The sequence below is a fragment of the Pyrgilauda ruficollis genome, unplaced genomic scaffold, assembly GCF_017590135.1.
Source record: "Pyrgilauda ruficollis isolate IOZ18807 unplaced genomic scaffold, ASM1759013v1 scaffold45, whole genome shotgun sequence".
Taxonomy (NCBI): domain Eukaryota; kingdom Metazoa; phylum Chordata; class Aves; order Passeriformes; family Passeridae; genus Pyrgilauda; species Pyrgilauda ruficollis.
This window is the reverse complement of record NW_024526044.1, coordinates 5,072,800-5,099,508: the sequence shown is the minus strand read 5'-3', so window position 1 is coordinate 5,099,508 and position 26,709 is coordinate 5,072,800. Positions and strand designations below refer to the sequence as shown.

Below are 26,709 nucleotides of genomic sequence, written 5' to 3'. Positions count from 1 at the left end.
TACTTCAAGACTTCTAAATGGCAGCGTGCACAGGAAACAAATTTAGGAAATCCTGCTTTCTGTTACAGGAAATGAATCCTATGCCAACTGGTAGAAATTACCCTTGCTGTTAAAGTAAAGAGAATACAAGTTTTTGTACTCATTTCATAAACTGACCTTCCTTGCCATGGCAATATTTTATTGATATAGGATTTCAAAGGCTGGCTTTAACAGCAGTCCCAAGCCATTCCCCTACAGGGAATGTTATTTAACAGCATTACTCCCTTCTCAAGGGCTCCACTTGTGTAGCTCCTGCATTTTGTACCATCTAGGATGACATACAGAGCACGGCTAAATAATATTTGTATATCCAAGACCTACAGACAAGATTTCCTCAGTGCAGCAAAGCATATCTGATTTCTGAACCTGCTGTAATTCTCTACTTAAGATATCACAAGAAAGGAAAAAAGAATTTAAACAATAATCTTGGAAGGATTAGTTATCATGCTATAGTAAAACAAATAAACAATATCCCCTGGGTATTTCAGACAAATTGCTGTGTAAATATTTTAAAGACAGAACAGTATAAAGAGTAAAAATAAAACAAAAAATCACTGACTTCACTGTATACCACAGTATATATGTAAATAAACAGAAATCTGTGCAAAAATAGCCTGTAAATGCTTTAGGAGAAAAAAAAACAACTTAGATGCAGATCACAAAAATGACCATCTGGAAATCATTCAGAACTCGTTTCAGTGCAAAGGCAGTTGCTTTCTGTACTTCTGTACTGCCTTTTCAGGGGACAGCACCCCTGCCCCAGCCCATGTGGGACAGGACACCCACACCCTGCCCAGGGAGGAGGTGCTGCTGGCACCTCACTGACCCAGCCGTGCAGGGGGCACAGCAGAAACGCAGCCTTTGGGTAAGGCACAGAAGAAAATTTATATATATGAATACATATGAAACAAATGAATTGCCTGCTTTGGGAGAAAAACACTATAGGGAATATTCTGAATGTATGTAAATGTGCAAACCAGCTCTGTGCCAGTCTTTCAGCAGCACAACAGCCCCAAAATCCTCACTCAGCTGGGCTTCCAACGAGCGCACTGAATTCCATGCAAAGCTTTTCTTAAAAATTAGGCAAGCCAGCTTCTCTTCTGATGGCAAAGGTGGGAAGGTTATTATCAGAGGCAAAGCTGGTTTGTCTGAGGCAGTACATGGAAGAGCCCTTTGAATGTAGTCAAAAGGGTGATTTGATCTCACACCATCAGTGGGATTCTCAAACTTCAGTGTCTCTCCAGCACAGAGCAAATGCAATTGTACTAATTAACAGAAAGCAAAATGTGCTGCTTTTGTTGCACTAAAAGGTGTATAGAAGAAGCACAACCAATATATGAAACCACATTTTATTCCTCCTGTCTTTGTCACAGAACTATAATTATGTTTCCCAGATTTTGCAGGGGGTGGCAAACAGCACTTAAACTGTAAGTGCTGCATTGAACCTGATCTCCTAAATGCTCCTAAAAGTCTCCAGTGAGTGTCTGGAGAGCTCCAAAGCTTCTCCTCCCTGTGCCACCTGCACAGCTCTGGCTGCTGGCAGAGAATGGCAGGGCCCGCTTTGCTCTCCAATAATCCTGTGCACTTCACTCCCTCCCCAGAACTGCCCTGGGCACTGGCTCTGCCCACCTGCCCGTGGGATGTGCCATGGTGATTTACAGTGATTTCCAGCTTTTCCCTGCTCTGGAAGGTCACACACCTCGCAGAGCTGAGCTGAGGGAGCATTCCAACCCTCTTCCACAAGCTGTCCTCCCCCAGACAAGATAAGATTGCTCATAACTTACCAAACGTGGTCAAAGGGATTCCTAGAGTTGAAATGAAAAATATACCCAGGACAAAAGGTGCAGAAACAGGGAAAATTCTGTGATGCTGAGGCTGACGGAACAGCCTGGAGCTCCAGGCAGAGAGGCAGAACATCTGAGAGGACACTTACAGTCCATCCCCAGCTTATCAGAGCAACAAACACACTACAATATTACCCCTCGCCAACCCCGAGCCCTTCCCCCAAGTAACAGCGGCTTTTTTTGCAGCCAGCAGGGCCACAGGGACGCCCTGAGGGCCCCGCACTGACCTCGTCGGGGCTGGAGGCCTGGTACACCCTGCAGGAGTCCTCGTAGTGGCGCTCGGCCTCGGCCTGGTCGGTGACGCCGTTGGACTCGTAGACGGGGGTGACGTTGTGGCACAGCGCGATGGCCTTGACGGCCTCGTGCACGCGGCTGCTCATGGTGCGCCGCACCTTGGTGGCCAGGGACAGCCCCTTCACGGCCGGGGGGTCCTGCGGCTGCTGGGGACAGGGGACAACACAACACGCACAACTGAGGGGGGAAAAACGACGTTTGGGGTCAGTTCGTGCAGGCCCGTGTCCCCACAAAGCAGGCACGCTCTTCCCACTGTTGTATTTTCTTCCTCGAGTCAGGTGTTAAAAGCTTTCTGAGGAATATATAATACACCCAAGATAGCTCAGCTACTTTTGGGGGCATGAAATAAGCAGGATGGCTTCTGCTGCAGTGTTAGAATCGAAAAGGTTTAATAAAAGGCAAAATAACAAACAGAAAAAACCGAGCCAGGTATAAGAGATCTGCTCCTGGTAAAAACACCTCACAAAAGCCCCTCAAGTTCCTTTGTTCTCTTCTTTTTCTACCCAATTGGTCAGGCGGGACTTTTTAGCTTCTATCCAATTAGCTACCCTTACGTTTGAGGTGAAGTCTCTTGGGTCCTGTGAGGTGGCTTTTCACCTAATCAATGAGAAAAACTTCTGGGGTTCTTTCCTTTTTTGGGGGACAAAGGATATTTTTGTCATTCTGTCAACACGGGGCACACTCCTACATCCCACCCCCTCACTCAGGCCACCCCCGAACACCCCAGTGCAGCTCAGCTCCTGGAGCATTGCTCCTGAAAGGCCCCAAAAGATTGAAGTTTTGGGACAGTACACCAAGAAAAAGCCCCTTTGCTGCAAATCCACCAAAGGGGGACACGCCAGCCTCAAAAGACTCAACGAAACCACTTTTTTACTCCACAAAAGACCAGTGGTTTGGGAAATTTAGAGTCACTTGGGTTCCACGTGCAAGATAATATAATTGGTGAAAACACAAAACAGATGACTGGTAAGGAGCTAGAAAATCTTAATTACATTCATTTATTTTTTAATACTATTTTTAGTATCAGAATGGGAGTCTTCAGATAATTGCACAATTACTAAATTATCCCAGTTGAAGAAGGGACACACAGTGATCCAGTTTCCTGCTCTGTTAACCTTTAGTGTCAAAAGGACAAAAGTTTCACTTCCAGGTCAAAGGGCCACAACATGGTAAAAATAAGAGCAAAGAATAAGAACTACAGTTCAAAATGAATCATTGCCAGCAAATGCTTCTCATTATAAGGAATCTCACTTGGTAATTATGAAAGCTTTATGAGACATATATCCATTACCAGGGTAATTCCACATGTTATTTTCCACACTAGTGATTAGGATCCATAAGATCTTCAAATTTAGTATCACTGCTCATCAGCACTGCTGCCAAAATCCAACAGCAAACCCTCAGCTGAAGTGCACTCAGTCACTGCTCACACACTGGACTAGTCAGTCACCCAAATGCTCCTGACAAATACTGGGCACTTTGGCAAAAAATTAATCAGTAGTCAAGTTTTCTCTAGAGATTCAGTATAAAATGAAGCTGAAGTGTGGGGGTTTGTGGTTTGGGAGTTTTTTCTTGTTTGGTTTTTTTTTTTTTAAATACAGTTCTGTCATTTAAGGGTCTCAACACCAAAACAACTAAATACTAGGAAGGAGAAAGAAAAGAGATAGCTGGGTATCTAAATAAAAGTTATTTTAGACTCAGACCTCAGCAACAGGACACACTTGCACATGATATGAAATGACCCACAGAACATAACGAGCAATCATGACCTTATTTGTTAATTAAGCATCAAGTGACCTTCAGACTTTCCCAAAAGCAGCTCACCAGCAGATCCCTACCAAAAGAATTCCCCAGTGGCCCAGTGCTGTGGAGTTTTGGGCACAGGGAATGCAGCTGGCTGTACCTGTGTGTAAATGCTGAATATGTGGCTCTGCACCTCGTCCATGGAGTCCAGGCCGTACGCCACCGTTCCCAGGTGGAGCCTCTTGAAAACCATCTCGTTCTGGGTCAGAGTCCCTGGGAAAACAGCACCATGGAGTGGGAAGAACACCCCCTGCCCAGCACAGCTCCTGTCTGCTGTGCCTCGAGCACAGAAAGCTGAATGTGGGCCAGCAGCTGAACCCGTCACTGCGCCACTCCCAGCACAGCCAGGGCTGGCAAAAAACCCAAAATAACAGACCTGAGGGCTCCTTCTCCTGGGAGGTGGGGGTGTATAAATAACAATGAGATTCACCCCACAGTCAATGCCAGCAGGAGCTGCAGGCATAGTTCTGGTCCCACTGGAACCACAAAAATTGGGAACTACTTCAGTGGGACCAGGATTTTATGTCAGACCAAGCTTTTCATCACAGCTCAGGCCTTCAATTCAAGCTCAGCTTCAAAGGACAGCAGCAGACAGCTTCTGCCTATATATGTACATTATCCTAACCTGGCTTTGAAAACTAGTTCTAAAAAGTTGATTTAAATTTTATTTTTACCCTCAGCTTTTGTTGTAATAGTGTGCTTCAAGTATTCCTTCAAATAGCATAATATTCCTGTCCTACCTTACTTACAGCACATTCAGAACAAAAAGAAGCAGCACATTTTTTCAAAAACTGATTAAATCATATTGTCAAAGTGACAGGAAATGCATATTTCTTCCAGACAAAGCAATCTCACATTATTCTCTTTTCCTGGCCAAAAACATAACAAAATCCAAACAACATGCCATGACTCAAAGATGTATTTTCTGCACCAGTACCTGTTTTGTCTGTAAGCAAATAGGAAATCCTCCCCAGCTGCTCAGGGATGGTGCTGGACCGAACCACAGTGCCAGGGATTTTGGAATCTCTGCGGATCACCCAGCTGTACACAATCTTCCCCATGTCCAGATTCACACGTAAACTGCACAGGAGGAACGAGAAAAAGGAAAATAAAAAGTATCACCATTTTCCAAATCCAAGGATTTGGAAAAAATCCTTGTGAACTGCCACAGTGCAATGAAAGGACAATGCTCCACCATGAACATGTGGAGAGTCTCCAAAGGAGAGTCTCAGGAGAAGTTTATTCAAAGTCAGTGCTCTGCTGGCCAATGTAATTACACTGTCATTCAAAGACAGACGACAAAATTACAGTGACAAGAGCAGATATGATTTGAGGGGAAGGTGGACAGAGTAAGGACAGTGATGGATACCAGAGAGCAGATTAAAAATGGAACTGAAATGAATCCCAGTCCTGCACCCAGAGTAAGTTACTAATTTACTTACTAATACACTACAACTGAATATCAAAGTTTCATTGCCCTCCAAATGCATTCCCCTGCATTCTGTAAAAAACACCCTCCTTTTCCATTTTTTGGTCTGCTCCAGCAGGTACTCCAAACACTGAGAAGGGAATTTAAATGACTAATCCACAGCCTGAGCCAGTGAACGGGTTAATAAATTGAACAAATTCAGCAGAATCTACAAAGCAATTCTTATGTTTTAACTTCATTTCTACTTGTGGCCTTGCTGAGCTGCGAGATGAGGAACAGGTAAGAGCTCAGGAGCCCGAGCAGGCAGTGCTGTGCCCTCACCTGATGGGAATGATGTTTGAGAACAGCAGCAGGAACCTGATGATCTGCAGGTACCAACGGCCTGCAAAGTGCTGAAGGGCCACCATCACCAGGGACACCACCACCAGAGCCCCAAAGAGGATCTTGGTCAGGCAGTTCACCTCCAGATCAAAGAGGCCAATCTAGAAGGGCAGGAGAGAGAGATTTCAGGCACACAGATGAAGATGTCACCTCAGGGCAATATTCACAAAGGAAGTGAGCTGCCACTCCACCCAAAGAGCCATTCCCACCAGTCAGCTTCTCTTCTTTTAAAACACTACAAACATATTTAAATTTATAATCAATGCTCTTGCCAGCTTATGAAATGAGATTTCCATCCCTCAGAAGCTCAGCAGAGGATGCAGAGGTGTGAGGAGCTCACGCTGCCAAAAGCTGTGCAAACATCCCTGCACCTTGTCTTAGCTGTGCTACAGTGGAAGAATACAGCCAAAGAAACTTTTCTATTCTAACAGGGACTGTCTCATTATAAATATATAAAACAGTGTCTGACAACCTTACAAAGGTGTCAGGACATATGTATAATAGGATGAAAAAATCCTGTAGAAATCCAGGAGAAATAGGTTCTGTTCTGGTAACTATCTTAAATCACAGGCTGGAAAATATTAATTATTCCTATGAGGTTGTCCCTACAGTGTGCACATAGAGTATTTGGAAGGATCTACTTTTAAAAACTGACCTGTTTCAGACCCTTGTTATTTATTACAAACCTGTTTATTCATCATACCTTACTTCTTGGGTTGGAGGTGTTCATGACACTGCGCAGCTCCCTTCCTGTGTAGAGGACAACTCCCACCACAGTACCTGCACACACAAAGGTTTTCTCCATAAAAATACTTCTCAGGTGAAGAGCATTTTCAGCAGGCTGATTTCAGAAGCAACCAGAAATTCAAGAAGCTGGTATCTGCAACACAACACCTATGAAAACACAGGACTGGCACAGGAAACCTCCTCCCAGGCAGTAATTCAGTCTCAGGGTTGGACTTGATGCAGCATCACAGACTCCACCAGCTCATGGCAAGAGCAGCCAGCTCTGCTCTACCTTCCCTGACCCCCTTTGGATCCACTTGTCTCTCCAGACTATAAATAAAAGTTGGTAGGGATGGAGGATTTCTTGGATTTCCTCCCACTCTGGTGCTGCCTTCCACCAAACCTTCATTGTGTGTCCAAATTAAACCAGCTCTGGGCTAGGGTTATCTATTTGTCAAAAACCATATTTATTGGTTTAGGGTTATTTATTGGTTGAAACAATCAGAGCAAATCCAATGAATTCCAGAGCTCAAAGACAGAATTACCTTATTTTAAAATCTACAATTTACTTTAAGTGTTTAACTAAATACTTTTCCTAGCACAAAGTGAATCATACCAACTCCTACCTTCCTGGAACAGATGGAGCTGCTGGGAGCCCATCAGTGAATTTGAATGCTCTGTCCCACAGTTGCTAAAGAGCTGAGAGCAACAAAGTCCTCAATTTTCTTCTTGCAGAAACATAATTCAGTTCAGCACCATAAATTACAGGATTTCTATGGGTTTTCTCCTAAAGACTTTGCAAAGAGCCATGAAGAAAAAGCTGTCTACCATCAACAGTTTAAAAGCTGATATTGGCCAGTGTTAGGAGTCTGTAAAAATGGAGAAAACCAACTCTAAAAAAAGCACTACTGCCAATACATTGCTACTTTGTGCTCTACTGTTCCCCTGCTCTCACCTAATGATCAGTTTCAACAAGCTGCAGGTGACTTATTTTTAAATAAGGCTGATTCAAGAGAGGTGGTTTCTAAAAATATGCTGAGAAACATTCCTTTAAAAAAAACACCCCCAAAACCAACAACAAATCCCTGGAGCCAGATGGCAGGTGGTGGTAAGATCATCACAATTCAGATCAGCAGATGGCACAGCTACTCCAAATCCACTGCAAACAGGCAGAGTCAGACCCAGCCCTCCTGCAGCAGATGGAGAAAGACACATTGCTCTGCTTCATCTTACAGGGGCTGCCCCAGTGAAATGGCACCACAACCCCACAGCTTCCACTCACAGCAGAAGAAAAATAATATCCACATTTTCTCCTAACAGAAATAACCTACAACATGCTATTTGTTACTACCACAGGAGAAACAAAATCCGGTATTGTATTGATAAGTCAGTCAAAATGAGAGGAAGCACCTGCCAGGACTAGAAGAAGCTTGAGGACACATTGATCTGTGAAAAATGAGTGTTTCTAGTTGGTTTATGGCCATTTCAAACTCACCCAACTGCATAAACCCTTTGAAATTATATTGGCAAATGCACTGTCAAGTCTCTCCATTTGACAAGTTTAACTCCAGAGCTGGACTCCAGAATTCCACTCTCCTCCAGCTACTGCCCAGCAAACACACTGGGCAGGAGAGGAACAAGGCTTTTACTTTGACAAGCCTCTTCAGGGGGGCATTGATTAACCTCAAGCCTCGGGAGTTTATCGTATATATGAGTCAAAATCTGTCCAAGACTTGATTTTTTTCCTTTCTTAAGAGTATATAGGACAAACTCAATGGAAACACTTACCTGGAAATCTTTCATCTCAGCTTCTGTTCCCAGAATCCATTTGACACCATTTCTGTTACAGATTAGGATGTCAATGTGCAGAGCAATTAAGTGCTATTCTGCTCCTAGATGCTAAAGAAGGGCCCCAAAGGCCATTCCACTTCTTTCTCATCTAGGAATGTCCAAGAGGCAATTAGATGTCAGCTCAGCTCCCCAGAGGTGTTAGGACAAGGGGGAAACCTCATTCCAACTGCTAATTTCTCCAACTGACAGAATTATTATTCCATCACAGAAATACCTTTAAAAATTGTTAACATATTCCCTTAAAAACAATTTTACATGGGTCTCCACCTTACCTGATGCAATCACTGTGCTGGCCCACAGGGTGTTTTCTATGCTTAAACTTTCATTTACTGGAGGGTCACTGTCCTCCTACAATGGGAAAAAGAGAAAAATAAACAAACTTGTCAGTAATGGAAAAGAGCAGATGAGAGGTGTTTGGGGAGGGATGCTGGGCGAGCTGGCATGGGGATTTCTGATAGGATGGAGAGTTTTTATAAACCCTGGTGACTCTCAGGTTGATTTCAGGCCCTGGCAGTAGACTCACCCTGGTGAAGGTCCCCACGAAGTTGTGTATGTCAATGTTGGGTTCTTCTGCATAGACGTAGGAGCGGATTTGCAGCAGGTCCTATCAAACAGACACACCCATCAGCCCTACCAGCTCCTATCAGCCAGCCACAGCTTAATCACATACAGCAGTTTTACCAGAATACCTCACCAAGAGTTACTTGGTATGGTTTAGAATTATCTTGATACCTACTGCAGCCCAGGAGTCCCCCAGAAAACACACCTGGGGTAGCAGTGCCCTGAGGGCATTTCCTGGGCTGACACCTGAGAGACTCCTGGGACTTATCTGTGCCCCAGGAAAGAAACCACAGCCTGAAAACAGGAGTGCAGCACCCCCAGGTTTTCAGGTAAAGCCTGGCCACAGCTCCCAAGCACAGAGTGCCAGGCAGGTGCTCACAGAGGCCGTGGGCAGGCGCTGGGTGCAGGTGACGGGCAGCCGCAGCTTCCAGTCCGTCTCCCCGTCCAGCTGGTCCGTGCGCAGGAAGCAGGACCCTGGGGATGGGAACAGCAGTCAGGGATCCTGCCAGCTCTGTCCTAGGCACACCTACAGCTAACTGATGGGAGGGCTTCCCCTCAGGACATGCACACCCTTCTTTCTCTGGAAACAGAGTCTGATTTACATTTGTTAATAACGGAACGATGTCGTTCCTGCACCACATTTCTTTCCCTCCACTGGGCCAGAATTCTCTGTGCTATACTTTTTTCAAGACACTTGAAATGTTCCCATTTATCTGTTTTATAATCCTTCTGATCAAACATTTCCTTATCCCACACTTAACAAAGCAAGCCTGAACAGTAAGTAAATGTATCTAAAATGCAACCAGATTCATTCACCCTGGACTCAACCCCTACATTCTTTGATTAGCAAACAAAACTAAAGTATAACATCCTGAGAAGTGGTGGTCCATGAAACCACTTGAGTTCCCCCTCTCTCTAAAATTTTACTATTATCTATTTCTTTCACATTTCCAAAAGATAATTTTCTCCAAACAACCAGTGAAAGGTTAATGGCTATTTTGACAATTGGTTCCAGATGTTTACCATTCTTCTCCGACGTCCTCAGGAAGATCATGTCAGCAGGGACCCTTTGGTTCTGGGGGGAGAAGAAAGGCCATTATTGTGCAGGCAGCCCTGCACGCGTGTGCAGCGCCTTCCCCAGAGCAGCAGAGGCACAAAGAGGATTCCTTTGTCAGCCTGGAGCCTGGGATTCAGTTTGCTTTGAATCCTGAACTCGCTTCCCTGCAGAATTCCAAGTGCACGATAATAACTGGTGCCAGCTCCCACTGACCAGACCCAAGGGTTAGGTTTACAAAAGGGCTGGAGAGTAATTCTAGAAGTATGAAGAAATCTTAAACTAGTGCTGGTTTCCTTTCAAGGAGTCCCATGTTAGCAGAAAGGCTGTATCTGGAATCTGCAGCTACCAAGTTTCTCATTTTGTACTGAGTATTTTCATACTAATGGTTTTAGAGGTCACAGCTGCTTGCAGAGAGTGGATGGGAAAAACATAAAATCAGTGTATTAAAAAAAAAACACATTAAAAGCTGTACAAAGGGGGAAATGTACCTGTATATATACCAGTACCTACAAACACATCACTGGGTCTCCCAAAACTCCAATGGTTATACCCAAAGAAACACCTGGATGATGCTGCATTTGTTCCAGGTATTTCACCTGTGTCCAAGAGTCACAGAAAGGATAAGGAAGCTCTTTATCTTGCTACAGCATAAGTAAAAAAATAGGTTATAGGCATACCTACAGATTTGCCCTCATTTGTAAAGATAATGATATTATTGGTGAGGTGGGAGAACACTGTAAAGTGATTAAATATTTAAACTTGTGTTCAACACCTGATATTCTAAGCCTTTGTAAAGTAAGTAGGGATTCAAAAGATCTTGTTTTCTATGGTCTTGAAAAAAAAACAAAAAAAAAAAAAAAAACCAAAAAACCCCAAACTTTACACAGGAAAGAATATGAAGGCAAACCTTTTCCACAATGATGAGGTCACCCACTTGTATGTTAGAGCTCTTCACCTTGACAGTCCCTGCAAAGGAAAGGTGTTGGTGTTAGAGCAGAGCAGGCTTTGGGGGGCTGTGTGCTGCTCCTCCCCTCCCTTCCTTCCCCTGCACTATGGGGGTGAAAATGGGAAATGCTTCCACCACAGGAACTGGGCAATGCTGCCCTGGAAAGACTTCTGAGCCCACTATCCCCACTAAGGGATGGGTCTCCCAAAAAGGGCTGAAACCCCTCCTGTAACAGCTCCAGACACCAGCCCTGGCTGCAGAAAGCCCCAGCCACTCCCTAGTCATAACTCTGAAACAACTCCTTAAACTCCTTTTTGTACTGCTTAACTCCTGAATGAGTGAAACACTTTCAGCATCAGGCAGGTGACAGAGCAAGAGCAGAAAGTTACAGCAGGGAACCATCAAATCCAGCTCCTTCTCCTCAGGTGCCTGAAAATGCAAAGTTGGACTCTCAAGCCAAGGCCTGGAAGCTGAAGTACAATGGGTCCATCCAAAATCCTGCCTCCAATCCTCATTTCCTGCCCTGCTGCAGCTCCAGTCTCTGGCTCAGCTCTGCCACCTCTCCTTTGCCTCTGGCAGGACTGGCCAAACAAGCAGAGAACGGGTCCTACAGAAATCATGTAAATATTTATTCCTGTGCAGCTGTCAAACATTTCCCAGTTGCTTTAAAACAGGGGATTAATTTAACAATTGGCTAGTAATTTCAAATCATTAGCCAGCTCTAGATTTGGCTTCTCAGACTAACTAGTGATTTATAATCAGTTAATTTGAACCCTGCCTCCACGTGTCTGTTATATTTCAACAAAAGCCTCTTTAATCTGCTGTGATTTGAGTGGAAGTGGGGGAGGCACGTGGAGCTCGCCCTGGCACGGACAACACTCCTACTGTACCTCAAAATTCACGGGCTAACTGGCCAGATAGCAGCTCAGGGGAAAGCAGGAGGGGGAAGGGAGGGGGAATAGAAATTAGCACAAAGCACAAAGGTCACTGGGATTTTACTACTGGCAGTCCCTTCATTAGCATCCTTCTCAGGATATGCTTCAGTGTTTCTGCTCCAAATTAACAATGAAAGCCATTCTGGGCTGGGGGCAGCCTGCTGCTTTGGTGACACACTGTGTGCCTAACAACATGCTTCATCACTGTGCTAATAAATGCAGACTTCCTTGCATGCTGTAATTATTCCTACAAATTATAAGCAGTCATGGCCCATTTCACAAATATCTCATAGGTCTTTCATGGATTCTGGAGTTTGCCTTGTGAGGATTTTTGGTTAAAAAAAAAAAAAAAAAAAAAAGGTAAACAAAACGAATTCTGGGCTGAAGACATCTCTGCCGGGGCAGGAAGCAAACCGGGGATTAAGAGTCCATTACGCTGGGGCTTGAAAAGAAAAGCTGCACTCCAAGAGGATCAAAAAAAGCATCCCTGGCAGTCTGCTGTATGGGCTATACAAAGTTAGGTACTATGACACTAAAAGGGTCTGACAGATAACATCTCTTCCTCCCCTTTTAATACGGTTATTCACAAAGCAACAAAAAGTGCTTTTGAATATTCTCCTGCGCAGAGGGAGGGGGGCAAAGCCCCAGTGCTCTCCCCACACAGACACAGCCACTCCTGACCCAAAGTGCAGAAAAGCTGGGGATTTGTTTAACCATATTTTCTGTATTCTCTCCGAGATCACAAGGATTTATCTGGTCAACAGAAGCAGTGCTACCTGCAGGGTTCAGGCAAACTTACTTTTGTAAGGCTTTCCTTAACGAGGTAAAAAAATCATTCTGCAAAAGAGAAATTAATGCCTGGACAAAGCTGTAACGTGATGATTTCCTACCATTACGTACATAAAAGGCTTTTGGGATCATTATGCTGAAAACAGTATCATCTACTTGAAAATTTTTCCAATTTGAGAAAACCCAAAGCAGCTGGAGCAGATTTGTCTTGCTCAGGACCCCTCCCAACCTCAGCTGTTGGAGGGTAAAACAAAGAGGGGACCTTTCTAAGCAGCACACGTTTTTGTAACTCCTGGATAAATGAGATGCCCTTTTTAGGTAGCTAATTCTGCTTCTGCAGCCTCCCTGGCCCCGTGGGTGACATCTCTGCAGTGTGCACCACACGTCCTGCTAAGAAGGCCCAGGACCAGATGTTTCCTTTGACTCAGGACTCCCATAAAGAACTCACTTGAATTAGTTTTATTTTGATCTTGGGAATTCTGTAATTCCCTTTTCTTTCCGTGGGGAAACTGCCACCTCAACATCAGATGTTTTCTCATGCATGTTTAAAAGCAGCTAATAAGCACAACTGTTCCATCTCCCAGAACTGCTCTGCTATTTAAGTATTTTTGTAATCATAAACTCCTGTTTTACTAAGTGCAACTAGAAATGCTTCCTGTAAATATACACAGGTTTATTCAGCATTTATATCACTTTCAATTTGTATTTCCTTAAGTTAATCTGAATAGAAGTTGGTGTTTATCACTTTTTAAAAGGAACTAGTCTTGAGCTCTCATTCAAAAAACTCTATTGCTAAAATTTGTCTGCAATTCATTTCGTTCCCTGCTGTGCCCTGATTTATCTTTTTTAAAGACAAGAAAGTAAACATAAACAAATGCAAACAGTTTGCTCCAATTTAAACTATGTTTTTTGAAATTATCACCAAATCTGCAGTGTGATGGATGTACCAGAAAGTAGATCATTTCAAGTAATAAATATATTAGCCAGAAAAGATTCCCCTTCTTGCCCCATGAGCACTTAGGTCAAAATTTCACAACAGATCTGCAAAACTGCACTGAAGTACAGATCCAAACACTTATTTTGGAATTAAACATGAAGCCAGAGGTTTACTAAAACAAGTTAAATGCATCTAAAACATAAAAAAAAAGAAGGAGGGTGGGTTTGTTTGATGTGCTGCACCAAACTTTTGGCTTTTGTGGCCTTATGCCGTGGAGCAGGACTTGCAGAGTTTGGGAAAATATTGGTTTTTTTATGGCTGGTAAATGCCAATGATCTGTATCTTAAGTAGCACCCCCCAGTAGGAGGTCCCTTCCCACTTTTCTGTGGAGTTTCTCTCTATTATGCAGTGTTACCCAGGGAGGGGGGCTGCAGCAGAAGAAAAACAAGCCAGGAATTTGCAAGCACAGTTCGAGCTTTCCATCAAGCAGATCAGAACACAGACCCCTGGACACAGGGAGGCTTGTGGCTCATGAATGGGGGATTGAAATTTGATTATTTTTTATAACAATCCAAACAACTCTCCTTTAAACGCAGAGCTTTCCGCTAAAAAAAAAAAAAAAAAGCTTTTCAGAAGTCTGCTGGTTTCATAATTTTGGAACAGAAATGGAACATCTGGGTAAAAAAGATAAAAAAGGTTTAGGAAGGAGGTTTTTTGTCATCAGATCTCAGCACAGGGCAGTGTCAAACCCCTGCAGCATCACCTGTGCTGTGCAACAGCAGAACAAAAGGAACAGCCTGTAAATAGCCCAAGTCCTACTGTCAGCTACACCGAAAATTAATTGTTCACATCAGCTGTTCCAAATTTATTTTGATTTTTGCTGCCTCTACCTCTGAGCTGGTGACACTCTCCCTTGAAAAGCCAGCTCCTTCCTGTGACTGTACAAAGGGGTGAGATAAATCAAGCCCCAAATTTCCATCCCCAGCCTCACCAGGCCCTTCCCTGCTCCCAGGTAATTCCCAGAGGAGCTGAGGTTTTAATCAGTGGAAAAGGAGATTATCAGCTCTCCCAAAAAATTAACTTCTGTGATTCAGTGAGGGACAGAAAATTGCTTTTCTCCCCAAACCATGTGACAATCATAAATAATTTTCTACTCTAAACTATACTACGGTCTCATTCCTGTTTCTGCACAAAACTCATGTTAAATACAGTGCCTTGAGATTTTCAGCTAGTGCCCAGCTGCCAATCCTCCTTGGTTTCTTTCACAAAAATTAGAAAAGTTAAAGGAGTGGGGGGAGGGAAATCATTCATGGGAAACGTAATAGCAATATGAAAAGAACTAAAGGAGAGGTCAGGCCCCTTATAGATCACTGAATAGAATCCAGAAGGCAACTCTTTTATATCTTTAAATAGATGTAGTACACCCCTCTTGGATGAGGCTTTTGTTGGTTGCCAAGCATTTTAAGTGTTGTACCAAGAACATGTTATTAAAAGGGGATTTAATATTCAGAAACTCAAACTCCCCAGTTTGGAGTTGCCTCATAACTCCTGGCATGTGAAATACATCCAGCCTTAAGCAATTACATTTGAAAAGCAGCCTTATTCCTACAAATGCAGCATTTTTTTACTACACCTACATCACTGCATCTTGATTCAGGGGTATAAACTTTGATAACTAAGAAACTGGAAACGGAAAAGGACCAGAACTTGCTCAAATCCAGTTCATTCCCTTTTTGAAACAAAACCCTGGCCTCACCATCTTTGTCGTGGTGTTAGGAGTAACTGCATAGTGAGGCAGCACTGGATTGTTGAGATGAGAATTTAAATGTCTTTGTTAGGTGCAGCACAGCTGGAAACAATGGCCAGAGCAGGGTCAGGCCCAGCTGAGCCCAGCCTGGGCTCAGTCCCAAACAGGGGCTCCAAACTCCTCCGGGCTGGAGAGGAGCCTCGAGGGAATGGGCATGGAAAATGCAGGATCCTGCCAGTCCTCAGGAACTACAGCACTTGCTGCTGACAAACACCTCACAGTCTTTTTAGGGTCTTTTTAGGCTCTGCAGGGTGGGCAGGCCTGGCACAGGGCCCAGAGCAGCTGTGGCTGCCCCTGCATCCCTGGCAGTGCCCAAGGCCAGGATGGGGCTTGGAGCAGCCTGGGACGGTGGGAGGTGTCCCTGCCATGGATGGGGTGGCACTGGGTGATCTTTAGGGTCCCTTCCCACCCAGACCATCCCATGAACCCCTCAGCAAAGCCCAAACCCCACCAGAGCCTGCTGAGGAGCCAGCCAGGAGCAGCCCCCGCGCGCCAGGGCCCGGCAGCGGCGGCGCGGCCGCCAAGCCACGCGCCCGGAGCCCGGAGCCCCCTCCCAGCGCCTGAACTCTGGCTCTGGCTGTCAGCAGGGCTGCATTCCCCAGCCTGGGAGCCGACCTCTGGCTGTGAGCTTGCTGTAGATCTGCGAGTTCACTTCCTTGTCCCTCATGTAGCAGCGCAGCTCCTCGGCCGCCTCGCGGATCACGGTGACGGCCAGCACGAACCCCTGCCAGCAGCACGGGGAGACAGCAGGGAGCAAAAGGTCAGGGGACAAATCACATCTGCCTCGAGTAACAGCAATAGTTATCAGTGCCAGCAAGGTAACAGTCTGCGTTGCCTTTTTCTAGCTGGTTGTCCTCAGTGGGTGCAGCGAGATGTGCTGCTGTGCAAACCCCAGCACCAAACTCACACCAGCTGCTTAAAAACACACTTGCTGCCTAAGAAACTTTCCAGTTTTGTCATGGTGCTCTCCCCAAGCACACCTTTGTGAAGGTAATCCCCCCAAACGAGTCTTTGTAAAGTTTATCCCCAAGAAAACGTTTGTGGAGTTTACCTGAAGAATGTAAGCAGCAGATCTCATTTCACCCCACAGCTGAGCAACTAAGAGTGAGAAGCCCAGGGTAAGGCAGACCCCCCAAATCTCAGTGCTCAGCACCTCAGAGCCACTGAAGTCAGCACAACTCATCTGGGAGATTTCTTTGTATAGAAATGTATACAGAAATCTGTATAAACTCCTTTTTATATACATAAAGAGAGGATACATGTGCCTTCACGTGTGTGTACACAGACACTCCACCTACCCAAATAACACTCTAAAGATTTTTATGTGCCCTACTCATGCTATAATTACACGTTTGGCTGATTAGGGCTTCAGTCCTACTCTTCCGTACATATGAGCAGTCATTTCATTTCCTCTTGCCATGAGGAAATGCCTGCATCACATCCTTCACTGTATAAAAAATAATTAATTAATGCAAGCCAATTCTTTGTGGGCTTGGTATCACGCAGTCATGTTTCTACCAGAGACTATTAGCTCAGACAAAACAGTTAAAACACTCCTCGTGCACCACAGAAAATGAACTTTTCACAACTTGTGTTCAAAGTTGCAACCAGGTACTGATTATCTCTGTCAGTACAGAACTTTAGGAAGGGAGCAAGGTGATGTTAGAGACTGCAGGTTTCTAGTACTTACACATATCTAAATGTGTGATCTAATTAATTAATATAGCAATGAAATGCATTCATTCATTTACCTAGAAATTCCTACCTGCTTTCCAAAATAAAACTTAAAAAGCATCAGCTATTTTCAGCTTCGGTTTCAGCTGTTTGTAGAGACTTCAAATAATCACCCCAAAATACTCCCCCATCCTCCAGCTGACTGTGTCATCTCACGTGTCATTCGTGGAGAATGCATGGAGATCCAGGCTTTAAAAGAAACTGAATTTTAACAGCAGTGTCCCAAAGCTGCCCCTTCACTTCTTCCTGGCTTTTACCAGGGATCTCACTGCACTGAAAGCTAAACCCCAAAACATGCACAGCACAGGCCTCAGGAACAAGTTAAAAATAGGACTGAAGGTGCAAACTTACACCTCACAGAAAAGGCAGCACAAGAAATTTTGTCAAACACCAAATTGGATAAATAAACCTTGAAGGACCTACCAGAGGAACCCAGTATGTGTAAAGTGCACCAAGCCTCATCTCAACCACGAACTGAGAGCAGGCCAACAGCAAGAAATAAAGGTTGAAGAAGTATTTGAACTGGTTAAACAACACCTAAAAAAAAAGAAAAAAAAAAAAGGCAGACAACAAGAGGAGGGAGGATGTTATGCATGTTGTAGTAACCACCAGAAACATTTCTGCATGCTTTCCTGGTGACTAAATGCTGGCTTGGGGCAGTTTTAAAGCAGTCCTGGACACTCAGGACACTTCTGTGTCTGGTTTGCTGCTGCCCTGAGGCAGCTTTGGCTCTACCAAACACAAGCCCATCATTTTCTCCAGCTCCAGATTCTGCACTTATCTACTGTAAAACCACTGAAAAATGGGGAAAGCAGTGGGGTGGGACGATGAAAAGCACCTTTACTCATGCTTACCCCAGGGAGAAAGGTAAAAAAGTTGTACTTCTGGTTGTTGATGACATTGCGGGGGTACCTCTGGTCTCTCTTCTCGGGGTGGCCAAGCCAGACAGAGCGAGGCCTCGGCTCCCTCCTCCCGCAGCATCTCAGGCACTCACAGCACCTGCAGAGGGACCACAATCAATCAATGAGCTCATTTCCCACACACCTCTGGGTGTCACACACCCCCTGCACACCTGCAGCAGCCCCAGGAGCTCTGCTCACACCAGCTGCAGTGAAGGAAACCCTGCCCTGCCCCACGTTACAAACCCCGACTCGAGGCACAGAACCAAACCCAAGTCAGGCCCTTCAGGAAAGATGCACCAGCCCATCCTTCCTGCACCTTGGAAAAGCCTCTCTGTTCAAAACCACCTCCCAGAGCCAAAAAGGGCCTTTTCCTGCTGTCCCTGCTGCTTCCTGACAGCCAGCCCCTTCCCAAAGCCCTTGCTCCTTAAGAACAGACCTACAGAACTGCACTGAGATTTGGCCGAGCCAGCATCAGCCAGATTGATCCCCCAAAGCTCCAGAGCTCCTACAAATCATCCCTCCAGAGTGTACCACAAGGATTTGTTCTTGATTCAAGCATTCTGCCCCAAAAGTTCAGCTCAGTGCAGAGCTGACAGAGAAATAACTGCTGAAGGAGGTGCAAGAGCACTCTGCAAGTCCCTGTCTTGCCAGAGATACACAAAGTGCACTGAGCAGAGCTCACATCTCACCACACAGAAGGTGGTCACCTACAAAGAACTTAATTTTTCACGTTCCAAGCCCTGCTGGCTGCAAATAGAAAGACGTGTTATCAGTTAAGTCAGTTCCCTGAGTACAGAAGGGGACTAAAACTCAACTTTGCTTCCAGAAATAAAGAGGTGTCACCACATGATGCAGGGCTCCCTGAGCAGGCACAGCCCTTCACTCCACCAGCCTGACTGGTCAGATGAATTCTCACAGGCTTTTAGAACTACACAAAAGCACTCCTGCTTAATCAAACTATTTGGACATTATTCTATTTCATGAAGAGTCTCAGACAAGCCCTGAAATGTGGATTTTCTCCAGTGTGTGCTAGGAACAATCTAAGCCTCAGTGCAGAGATGCCCCCCAAGCACAGGGAAGGTGATTTTCTTCTGAAAGGAGCTTTGAGGCAGCAGAGCTCTGCACAGAGTGCTGCAGGAGCAGGGACCCACAGGGGCTGCAATCAGCATCTCTGCATGCTGCCCAGAGCCTCCTGCAGCTCCAGGCCAAGCCAAACCCTCCCCTCCAACAGCATGAGAGCAGTGAACACCTAAATCCAGTGACTGCAGAGAAATAACTGGAGAGGGTCTCATGCTCAGGTACAGATGTGTATTTTATGAGCTGGATACCTTTCAATTGCAGTTTGCTTTTGTGTTTGCAGGTGAAGACCTAAGACAAACAGCCACTTGCACCCCAAATAAAGGTGTATATATATATATATATATATATATATATATATATATGGTATATATGAAACACTTCTGATTTCCTACAGACTTGCAGCACCACAACTGCCATGCCTCTTACCCCTGGACAGGGACATTCCCTGTTATTCTGCACTTGTAACTTTTCCAAGTGGATTTCCTTCTTCAGCTGCTCCCTAGGTAGTGCCATACATCCATAATTAATAGAAATACCCCAAATATAACCACTTCAGAAAGTTATGCTTGCCCTTGAAACTCTCAATTTTGTCACCTCTACAAACTATTTTTGCTTATTAAAAAAACAAACTAGCAGCTTCTTTTCCCCCCACATTCATGTATAAAATCCACATTGAAAGGCAGCTGGTTACCAAGACCAGACAAACAGTAAAAATGGTGTTAAACACTCAAATTCAGAAGCTCTACTACAGAAGTGTATTTTATGAGCTGGATACCTTTCAATTGCAGTTTGCTTTTGTGTTTGCAAGTGAAGACCTAAGACAAATAGCCACTTGCACCCCAAATATATTTGAACAGAAACTACTGGAAATGGTAGTATTTGGATTCCAACAGAATATAGATATGCTCCACAGAAAAAAGGGAGAAAAATGTGGTTTTCCTTCTTTCACAAAGGAGAAAAAGTTCCAAATGAAGCTCTACCCAAGGGATCAAACCTGGTATCCACCAGCCTATTTCATCACAATGTGCTTTCCAGTAAGGAAAAATCAGTCAGTCCTTGCAATCAGACAGCTGAAACCATTTACCTTTGTTTATTTTTGAGGCTGGGCCTCTTACAGGGATTGTACTCAACAGCAAAATAGCCCCACACCTATATCATAATATTTACAATAGGGTGACTCCTGGCAGCATTTCCCCCACAAACACACTTGGTGCTGTAAGAATGGTGATTTACAAATGCTGTGCTACTACAGGGCTGAGAAACAACCTAAAAATAATGCAGCTCCAAGAACAAGCAAGAAAGGGCATGGGAGAATCTGCTGAGTAAAAATAACAGGTCTGTGAAATCCCTGCCTGGCTGGAATCAGTTTTTGCAAGCTCCTGAATTACAGGGGAAAGCAAACTGAAAACTTAATTAGACAAACAAAAGAAAAACTTCCTGCCTAGCAAGGTTTGAAGGCAAATATCAGGAGCATGGATGCCCGAGTAAAGAATATCCAGAATTTCTGCTGGGAGTCTCCTCCACAGCCTTACAGCACGAGGTTTCTGTAAAGTATTTCATTTGAAAATTCCCAATGAACACAGTGCTACAACCAGCAGTGGCAGCCCCAGGTTGCACCACTGGAGCTGGGGAGGTTCCTCAGCTCTCGGGAATCCCATTGCATCACAGCCCAGGGCTGCAGCCTCAGCCAGGAGCTCCCGTGCCAGGGAGGAAAATCCTGGCAGCAAATCCTGACTTTTACCCCAAAAACGTTCCAGGGTTTTTGTTCTGAAGGCGCCAACTCCACCCCAGTGCTGGTGTTTAACCCTCAGCACTCTGTGACTCTGTTTTCCCTCCTGTGGGCACAGAGCAACCCACCACCCAAAGCCTGCTCCAGCAGGAATGTTATCTCACAAAAACTGCTCACAACAACAGCCCATGAATTGCTGAAATTAGTTTACAATGAAGTTTTGGTAAGAACAGAGCAATTTCTCAAGTACAGAACCATGTGCTCATTCTTCCAGGCAGAAGTTTATCACTCCTCCAACTGACAGCCAATTACCTTAATTTTTAATTATTTTTAAACTTTTCAGTGAAGTCTTAAACTTCACTGGGGAAGAATCAATAAGATCATTAGTTCTCCTTTTCTCTTTCTCCTCTGCAAACTGAATAATCTTAATGTTAAAAAAGAAAAATCTATTCATATGGGCACGAGAAACAGAGCACTCTGAGCACATACAAATGTGTTTTCAGATTAGCTTTGGTGCCCATTAAATAACAAATCCTTTTGACTGGAGCTGTCAGCTTTTTCCAGTTAATTTATCTGTTCCTCCCTGCAAGAATTTTGCAGGCACTGTGTAGTTCTGTGATCTGCTGTTTCTCTGGCTACCACCCCTATTTTTAAGTCACCAGCTTAGAGATGCAGGTGATGAGGGAAGGGGCTGCTTCATTACTACAAAATTCCCTGCTCAGAGCAAAGGCAGTGGCACAGGAGGAAGTTTCTGGCAGGGTATTATTTGCATTAGTAGGAATAATAAAACATCTTCCATCATGAAATCTAAAGATTGCATCCTGGAAAGGGAAAGATTGTCCAGAAAAACAGATGAGAGCTGACATTGCTGCTGAGAAACGCTGATAAAATTAATGTGCACTTTCCAAGAATAGGAATCACAATGTTACAGAAATGTAAACAGTCTCTGCAAAAGTTTGGGAACACGTTCCTAAACATTTCTCCTTCTCCATTTTGCAGCTGAAGAACTGAAAAACAATCCTGCAATAACCTTGAAGTATAGAAAACTAGCAAGTGAGGGTAAATAATGGGCTTTAAAAATTATCACCTTACAGAAAGACCAGGAAAAATACATAAAGACAGCTTATATGGGTCAGCTTATACAGCACTGTGCAATTGACATTTCAAATCATAACTTGGCAAAAATAACAATGGGAAACAAACTCACAAATCCTCAAACAGAGTCACAACCACTGAAAAGAATCCCTCAGGATGCAAACTGTACCTGAAGCTCAGTGCTGTAAGTGAAGCTGCCCTTCATCTGCAGAGGGATCCAAACGAACAGCAGGAACTGAAGAACAGGTCTGCTCTGCACTTCACCTGGGATTTTATTTGCTCACAAAACCACGTTCCCAGAGGTGATGTAAGAGGCACAGCAGAGTGAGTGCCAGCTGCCAGGTGAACAGCCACTAGCAAGAAGCAGGTTTCATTTATAAATGTAACGTGTCTGATGGAGAACGAAGATCAAATGAAAAATACTCCCATGTAAAACAAAGCCAGTGGGAAAAAAGCGCCACGTTTGTAGGTGTGCAAACCTACAACCAATCATGTTCTGAGGTGGCATTTGTCAGATAAGTGCTGAAGTTCACTGACACATTTAATCACTTCTAAACTGAGCTCATTTCTCAGATTTTGTTTCTGTGACCCTCTAACACACAAACCAACCCCCACCTGACATCATTCCAAAACAAATTTTCCATGGCTAAAGAAAACCAGAGCCATGCACCACCACCTCACCCTTTTATGCACCTGCACATGAAACATTCTGGAACATTCCTGCTGCAGGCCATGCAGCTGGCATGGCTCTGGAAAGGGCCAGGAGAGCTGCAATTCCTGCAATTCCCTGCTGTGGGAAGGCAGCCCAGCCCCAGGCTGCAGTGCCAAGGCACACCCACACAGGCTGTCCCAGGGCAGGAGCTGCCACCCCTCTCTGTTGACTCTGAAATGGAATTTGCCATTTTAAACAGAGCCAGAGTACACAGGCAGCACAATGGCACAGCCTCACCAAGTGTTCCTGTAAAGCTCCTCCTTCCCTCTCCTTCCCCTGCAGCTCCGGATGCAGGCCTTTCCCACGGCAGCAGCTGCATGAGCACAGCAGTTTGCTGCTTTAAAAGGAGCCTGGCAGGATTGAGGACTGACACCACGAGCTATTTAGGGGAGAACTTGTGTCATGTGCTGAGCAGAGCACCCAGGGTGCTCCAGGAACCTCCCTGGCAGGACTGGGCCCCCGGCAGCTCGGGCTCACTCCCATCCCACCATCTCTGCAGCTCCTGCCATCCCTCCCTCCCCACGGGCACAGTGCTCACAGGGCTTTCCAGAGGGCTGCAGAGCCTTGGCATGAACAGGGCTGAATTCAGGGCACAGCACGGGAACTCAGAGCCCTTGGTGGCTGCAAGAAGAGCCCCTCTGAAGCTGTGCTCAGGAACAGATCCCCACTCTCCCACTGGGCTCCTGAAGCTCGAGGCTTCTCTCCAACACAGACCTGAGCTGCCTGAGCCATCACTCATCTCTGCAAGGCTCCTGAGCCAGCTCCTCCCTGGCTTCCTTTCAAAGCATGCCAGAAGCTGAGGGTAATGAAAGCCTTGCTGGATGGCACCTGCCCTACAGGTGAATCAGCCATTTCTCACTTTTATTTCAACAGAAACCAAGATTTCTATAGAGACATTCATGACCAGAAATCTGCTCCCCACTCCAGAAGACCACACCAACAAAAATCTATCTGAAAACTCACCCCCACTGCTGGGGAACCCCCACAGCAGAAACCAGCTGGGGCTATGCTGAAGTGAAGCCCATCCTGGTTTTCATATGCATCGAGGAACATAAATTGGATGGCTTTAGTGTGGGCTTTTCCTCAGAGGGAACAGAAAAAAGAAGGCCTTGATTATGGCTTAGGATTCCCAGGACTCCATTCTGGCTGTGACACCAGGGACCCCTTGACTTGCTGGGTGATTTATTCTATGGTTTCTAACACTGGTTTGCATTGGCTTGACTTCAATGCTTTGCTATCCATCACTTGATCAAATACCAAGAGATCACATCACTAAAACAAGGACTCCACATATATGACAAATCCCACCCTCAAACAATTACTGCACCAAACAGAAACCCCAAATCCAATTTATTTCAACTGCTATTGAGTAAAAGCCCTAGGCAAGCTTCCTTCCCGTGCCGCTGGAATTTTCTGCCACCACTGGAAAGCCTCTCAGTGGCTGCTAATCAGGCAGAATCCACAGGCAATGAACCATGGCTCGGGTTAGCAGAGGGCAGGTTCTGCTAGGCAGCACTAACCACACTGGAACACCCAGGAGGCTCCTGCTGGAGACTACAGAACTCCAGGAAAGAATCCACTCGAGCAGCTTTGAGAGATTTCCCAGCCCCTCACCTCTCCCCGCTCCCTTCAATCACGTCACCAAAGGCGAGGCCACGGTGGCTGCACCTTGTGGCACTTGCTCAGCGGTGCATGTGACACAGGCACAGGGATTGCTGCTGCATCACACACACCTCCCTGCCTGCTACTGCCACAGCACCACCAACAACCTGACAACAAGGAACAGACCTAATGCTGAATGAACTGTGTGCAACAATGTCACTTACAGCACTCCGAACACAAACTACCAGCCAAAAACATAAACAGGGCAAACGTGTATATTTCCCCTTGCTCTAACGGTGAAGATTTCTTTCAATATTTTGGTTTCTTTTGCTAGCATCACTCGCCACATTTAAGAAACCCAAATTCTCCAGGGATGAATGAAATGCTGTGACAACTGACAGCCAGGTGACTTGGACACCACACACACCCTGCTGTGCAAACCAACCTGTCTGCACCGTGGTGCAATCCTGTAATGGAAGACTACTGGAAAACCATTTTCCTTATTTACCTTCCTGCATGGCAACACCGGTATAAACATATCCCTGCGTCTCCTTTAGGGACGCATCGCACACCCGGCCTACGGCAACATCGCCCAAGGATATTGTATTGCCGAGCTGATACAGTTAATGGAGCCGGGCCTTTGTTACACGCACCGCCGGTGGTGCTGCGCTCTTCCAAGGCCGGGGATTCTGCAGCCCGGGCCGTGCGCCACAGCGGGGATGGACCGTGACAAGCAGGAGCCGGGCCGGGCGGGCGCGGCGGCGGTGACACGGCGGCGGTGACACGGCCGCGGTGACACGGCCCCCGTCCGGCCCGGCCCCTCCGGGCGCTGCTGCCCCGCCGTGTCCGCGGCTCCGGCGCTGAAGGCCGGGCCGGGCCGGGGCTGTCCCCGCTCCCGCAGCCCGCCTGCATCCTGCCCTGCGCCGGGCGTGCCGCGGCAATGGCGTCAGGAGCAACCTGTCAGCGCCCGCCTGCCTCATCCTCATCCTCCTCCTCATCCTCTTCCTCTCCTCCCAGCCGGGCTCAGCCCGCCGCCGCCCCCGCCCCGCGCACCCCGAGCGCGGCCCCGCCGCCGCCCCGGGGGTCTCGCCGCCCCTCACCCGCCGCGGTGCTTGCTGTCCATGCGCTTCTTCTGCCGCACCGGCTGCAGCGGGATGTTGTCGGTACAGGCCGCGGCTGCGGGGCGGAGCGGAGCGGGGGATGGATGCTCCGGCTGCCGGCAGCGCCCAGCCCGGCCGCCGCCGTCTGGCGGCACCGCCGAGGGGCCGGCCCGGCGCCGCCGCCCTGATCAGCCACGCCCTGATCTGCCACGCCCAGACACACCCTGAGCAGCCCCGCCCTGCCCCGGCCCCGGCCGTCGCCTGCTCTGCCCTTTCCCCGTCGTGTCCTTTCCCCGTCGTGCCCTTTCCCCGGTGTCCCGCTCTCGTTTCCCGTTCTCTCCCAGCCTCACAGCTCCGCGCTGAGCGCTCCTGTCCGGCCCAAGGCGCGCAGCTCGCCCCGCGTGTGCCCTGCCTCACCCCCCCGTGTGCCCTGCCCCACCCCATGGTGCCCTGCCACACCCTTTCCCCGTCGTGTCCTTTCCCCGTCGTGCCCTTTCCCCGGTGTCCCGCTCTCGTTTCCCGTTCTCTCCCAGCCTCACAGCTCCGCGCTGAGCGCTCCTGTCCGGCCCAAGGCGCGCAGCTCGCCCCGCGTGTGCCCTGCCTCACCCTCCGTGTGCCCTGCCACACCCGCATGTGCCCTGCCACACCCTGCGTGTGCCCTGCCACATCCTGCGTGTGCTCTGCCTTCCACAGCTCACCCCCCGTGTGCCCTGCCTCACCCCGCGTGTGCCCTGCCACACCCGCATGTGCCCTGCCACACCCTGCGTGTGCCCTGCCACATCCTGCGTGTGCTCTGCCTTCCACAGCTCACCCCCCGTGTGCCCTGCCTCACCCCGCGTGTGCCCTGCCACACCCGCATGTGCCCTGCCACATCCTGCGTGTGCCCTGCCTCCCGCAGCCTCAGCTCGCCCCCTGTAACGCCCCCACCCGCGGCACGGGGCTGGGATCGCTCCTGCTGCTCCTGCTGCTCCTGCTGCTGCTGCTCTCCTGCTGCTGCTGCTGCTCGCACCCTGCTTGCCCGGTGACCTTCACCCACTCCTCTCAACGCCCGCTTCTGCATCCAAATTCAGATGTCCTCTGCAAATTTAGGCACAAACCGCTCCAGCACTTCTGTTTCTGATTTCAAGCATCATTGCACGATGGATTCCAGCAGCACAAAACCTGCAACTGCCATTCAGAGTTTTCCCTTACAGTTGAAGCAGAGTCATCCTGACATTTTGCAACCAGGACATTTCAGCAAGACCACGAAGAGTTACACCAGTTTCAGGCACCAGTACTGAGACTGTTTAGACAGATATTTCCAATGCCATCCTAACTTGGGCTGTCTTGTTACAAAAACTGTTTGTAGGATTGATT

The 26,709-nt window shown here is 46.8% G+C and overlaps 1 protein-coding gene across 1 annotated transcript in view; it reads right to left on the bottom strand.

The window, feature by feature from the left end:
* Positions 1–25,514, bottom strand: part of ATP9A (ATPase phospholipid transporting 9A (putative)) — a 50,447-nt gene extending 24,933 nt beyond the window's left edge. The window contains exons 1-14 of the mRNA XM_041478499.1: positions 25,354–25,514; positions 17,988–18,132; positions 17,557–17,670; positions 16,015–16,123; positions 10,893–10,951; positions 9,952–10,003; positions 9,308–9,402; positions 8,891–8,971; positions 8,640–8,715; positions 6,494–6,570; positions 5,731–5,891; positions 4,918–5,060; positions 4,081–4,193; positions 2,111–2,320 (exon numbers count right to left, since the gene is read on the bottom strand). Coding sequence (XP_041334433.1) covers positions 2,111–2,320; positions 4,081–4,193; positions 4,918–5,060; positions 5,731–5,891; positions 6,494–6,570; positions 8,640–8,715; positions 8,891–8,971; positions 9,308–9,402; positions 9,952–10,003; positions 10,893–10,951; positions 16,015–16,123; positions 17,557–17,670; positions 17,988–18,132; positions 25,354–25,376 — 1,458 coding nt within the window. The 5' untranslated portion in view covers positions 25,377–25,514. The remainder of the gene's footprint in view (positions 1–2,110; positions 2,321–4,080; positions 4,194–4,917; positions 5,061–5,730; positions 5,892–6,493; positions 6,571–8,639; positions 8,716–8,890; positions 8,972–9,307; positions 9,403–9,951; positions 10,004–10,892; positions 10,952–16,014; positions 16,124–17,556; positions 17,671–17,987; positions 18,133–25,353) is intronic.
* Positions 25,515–26,709: the final 1,195 nt, after the last annotated feature.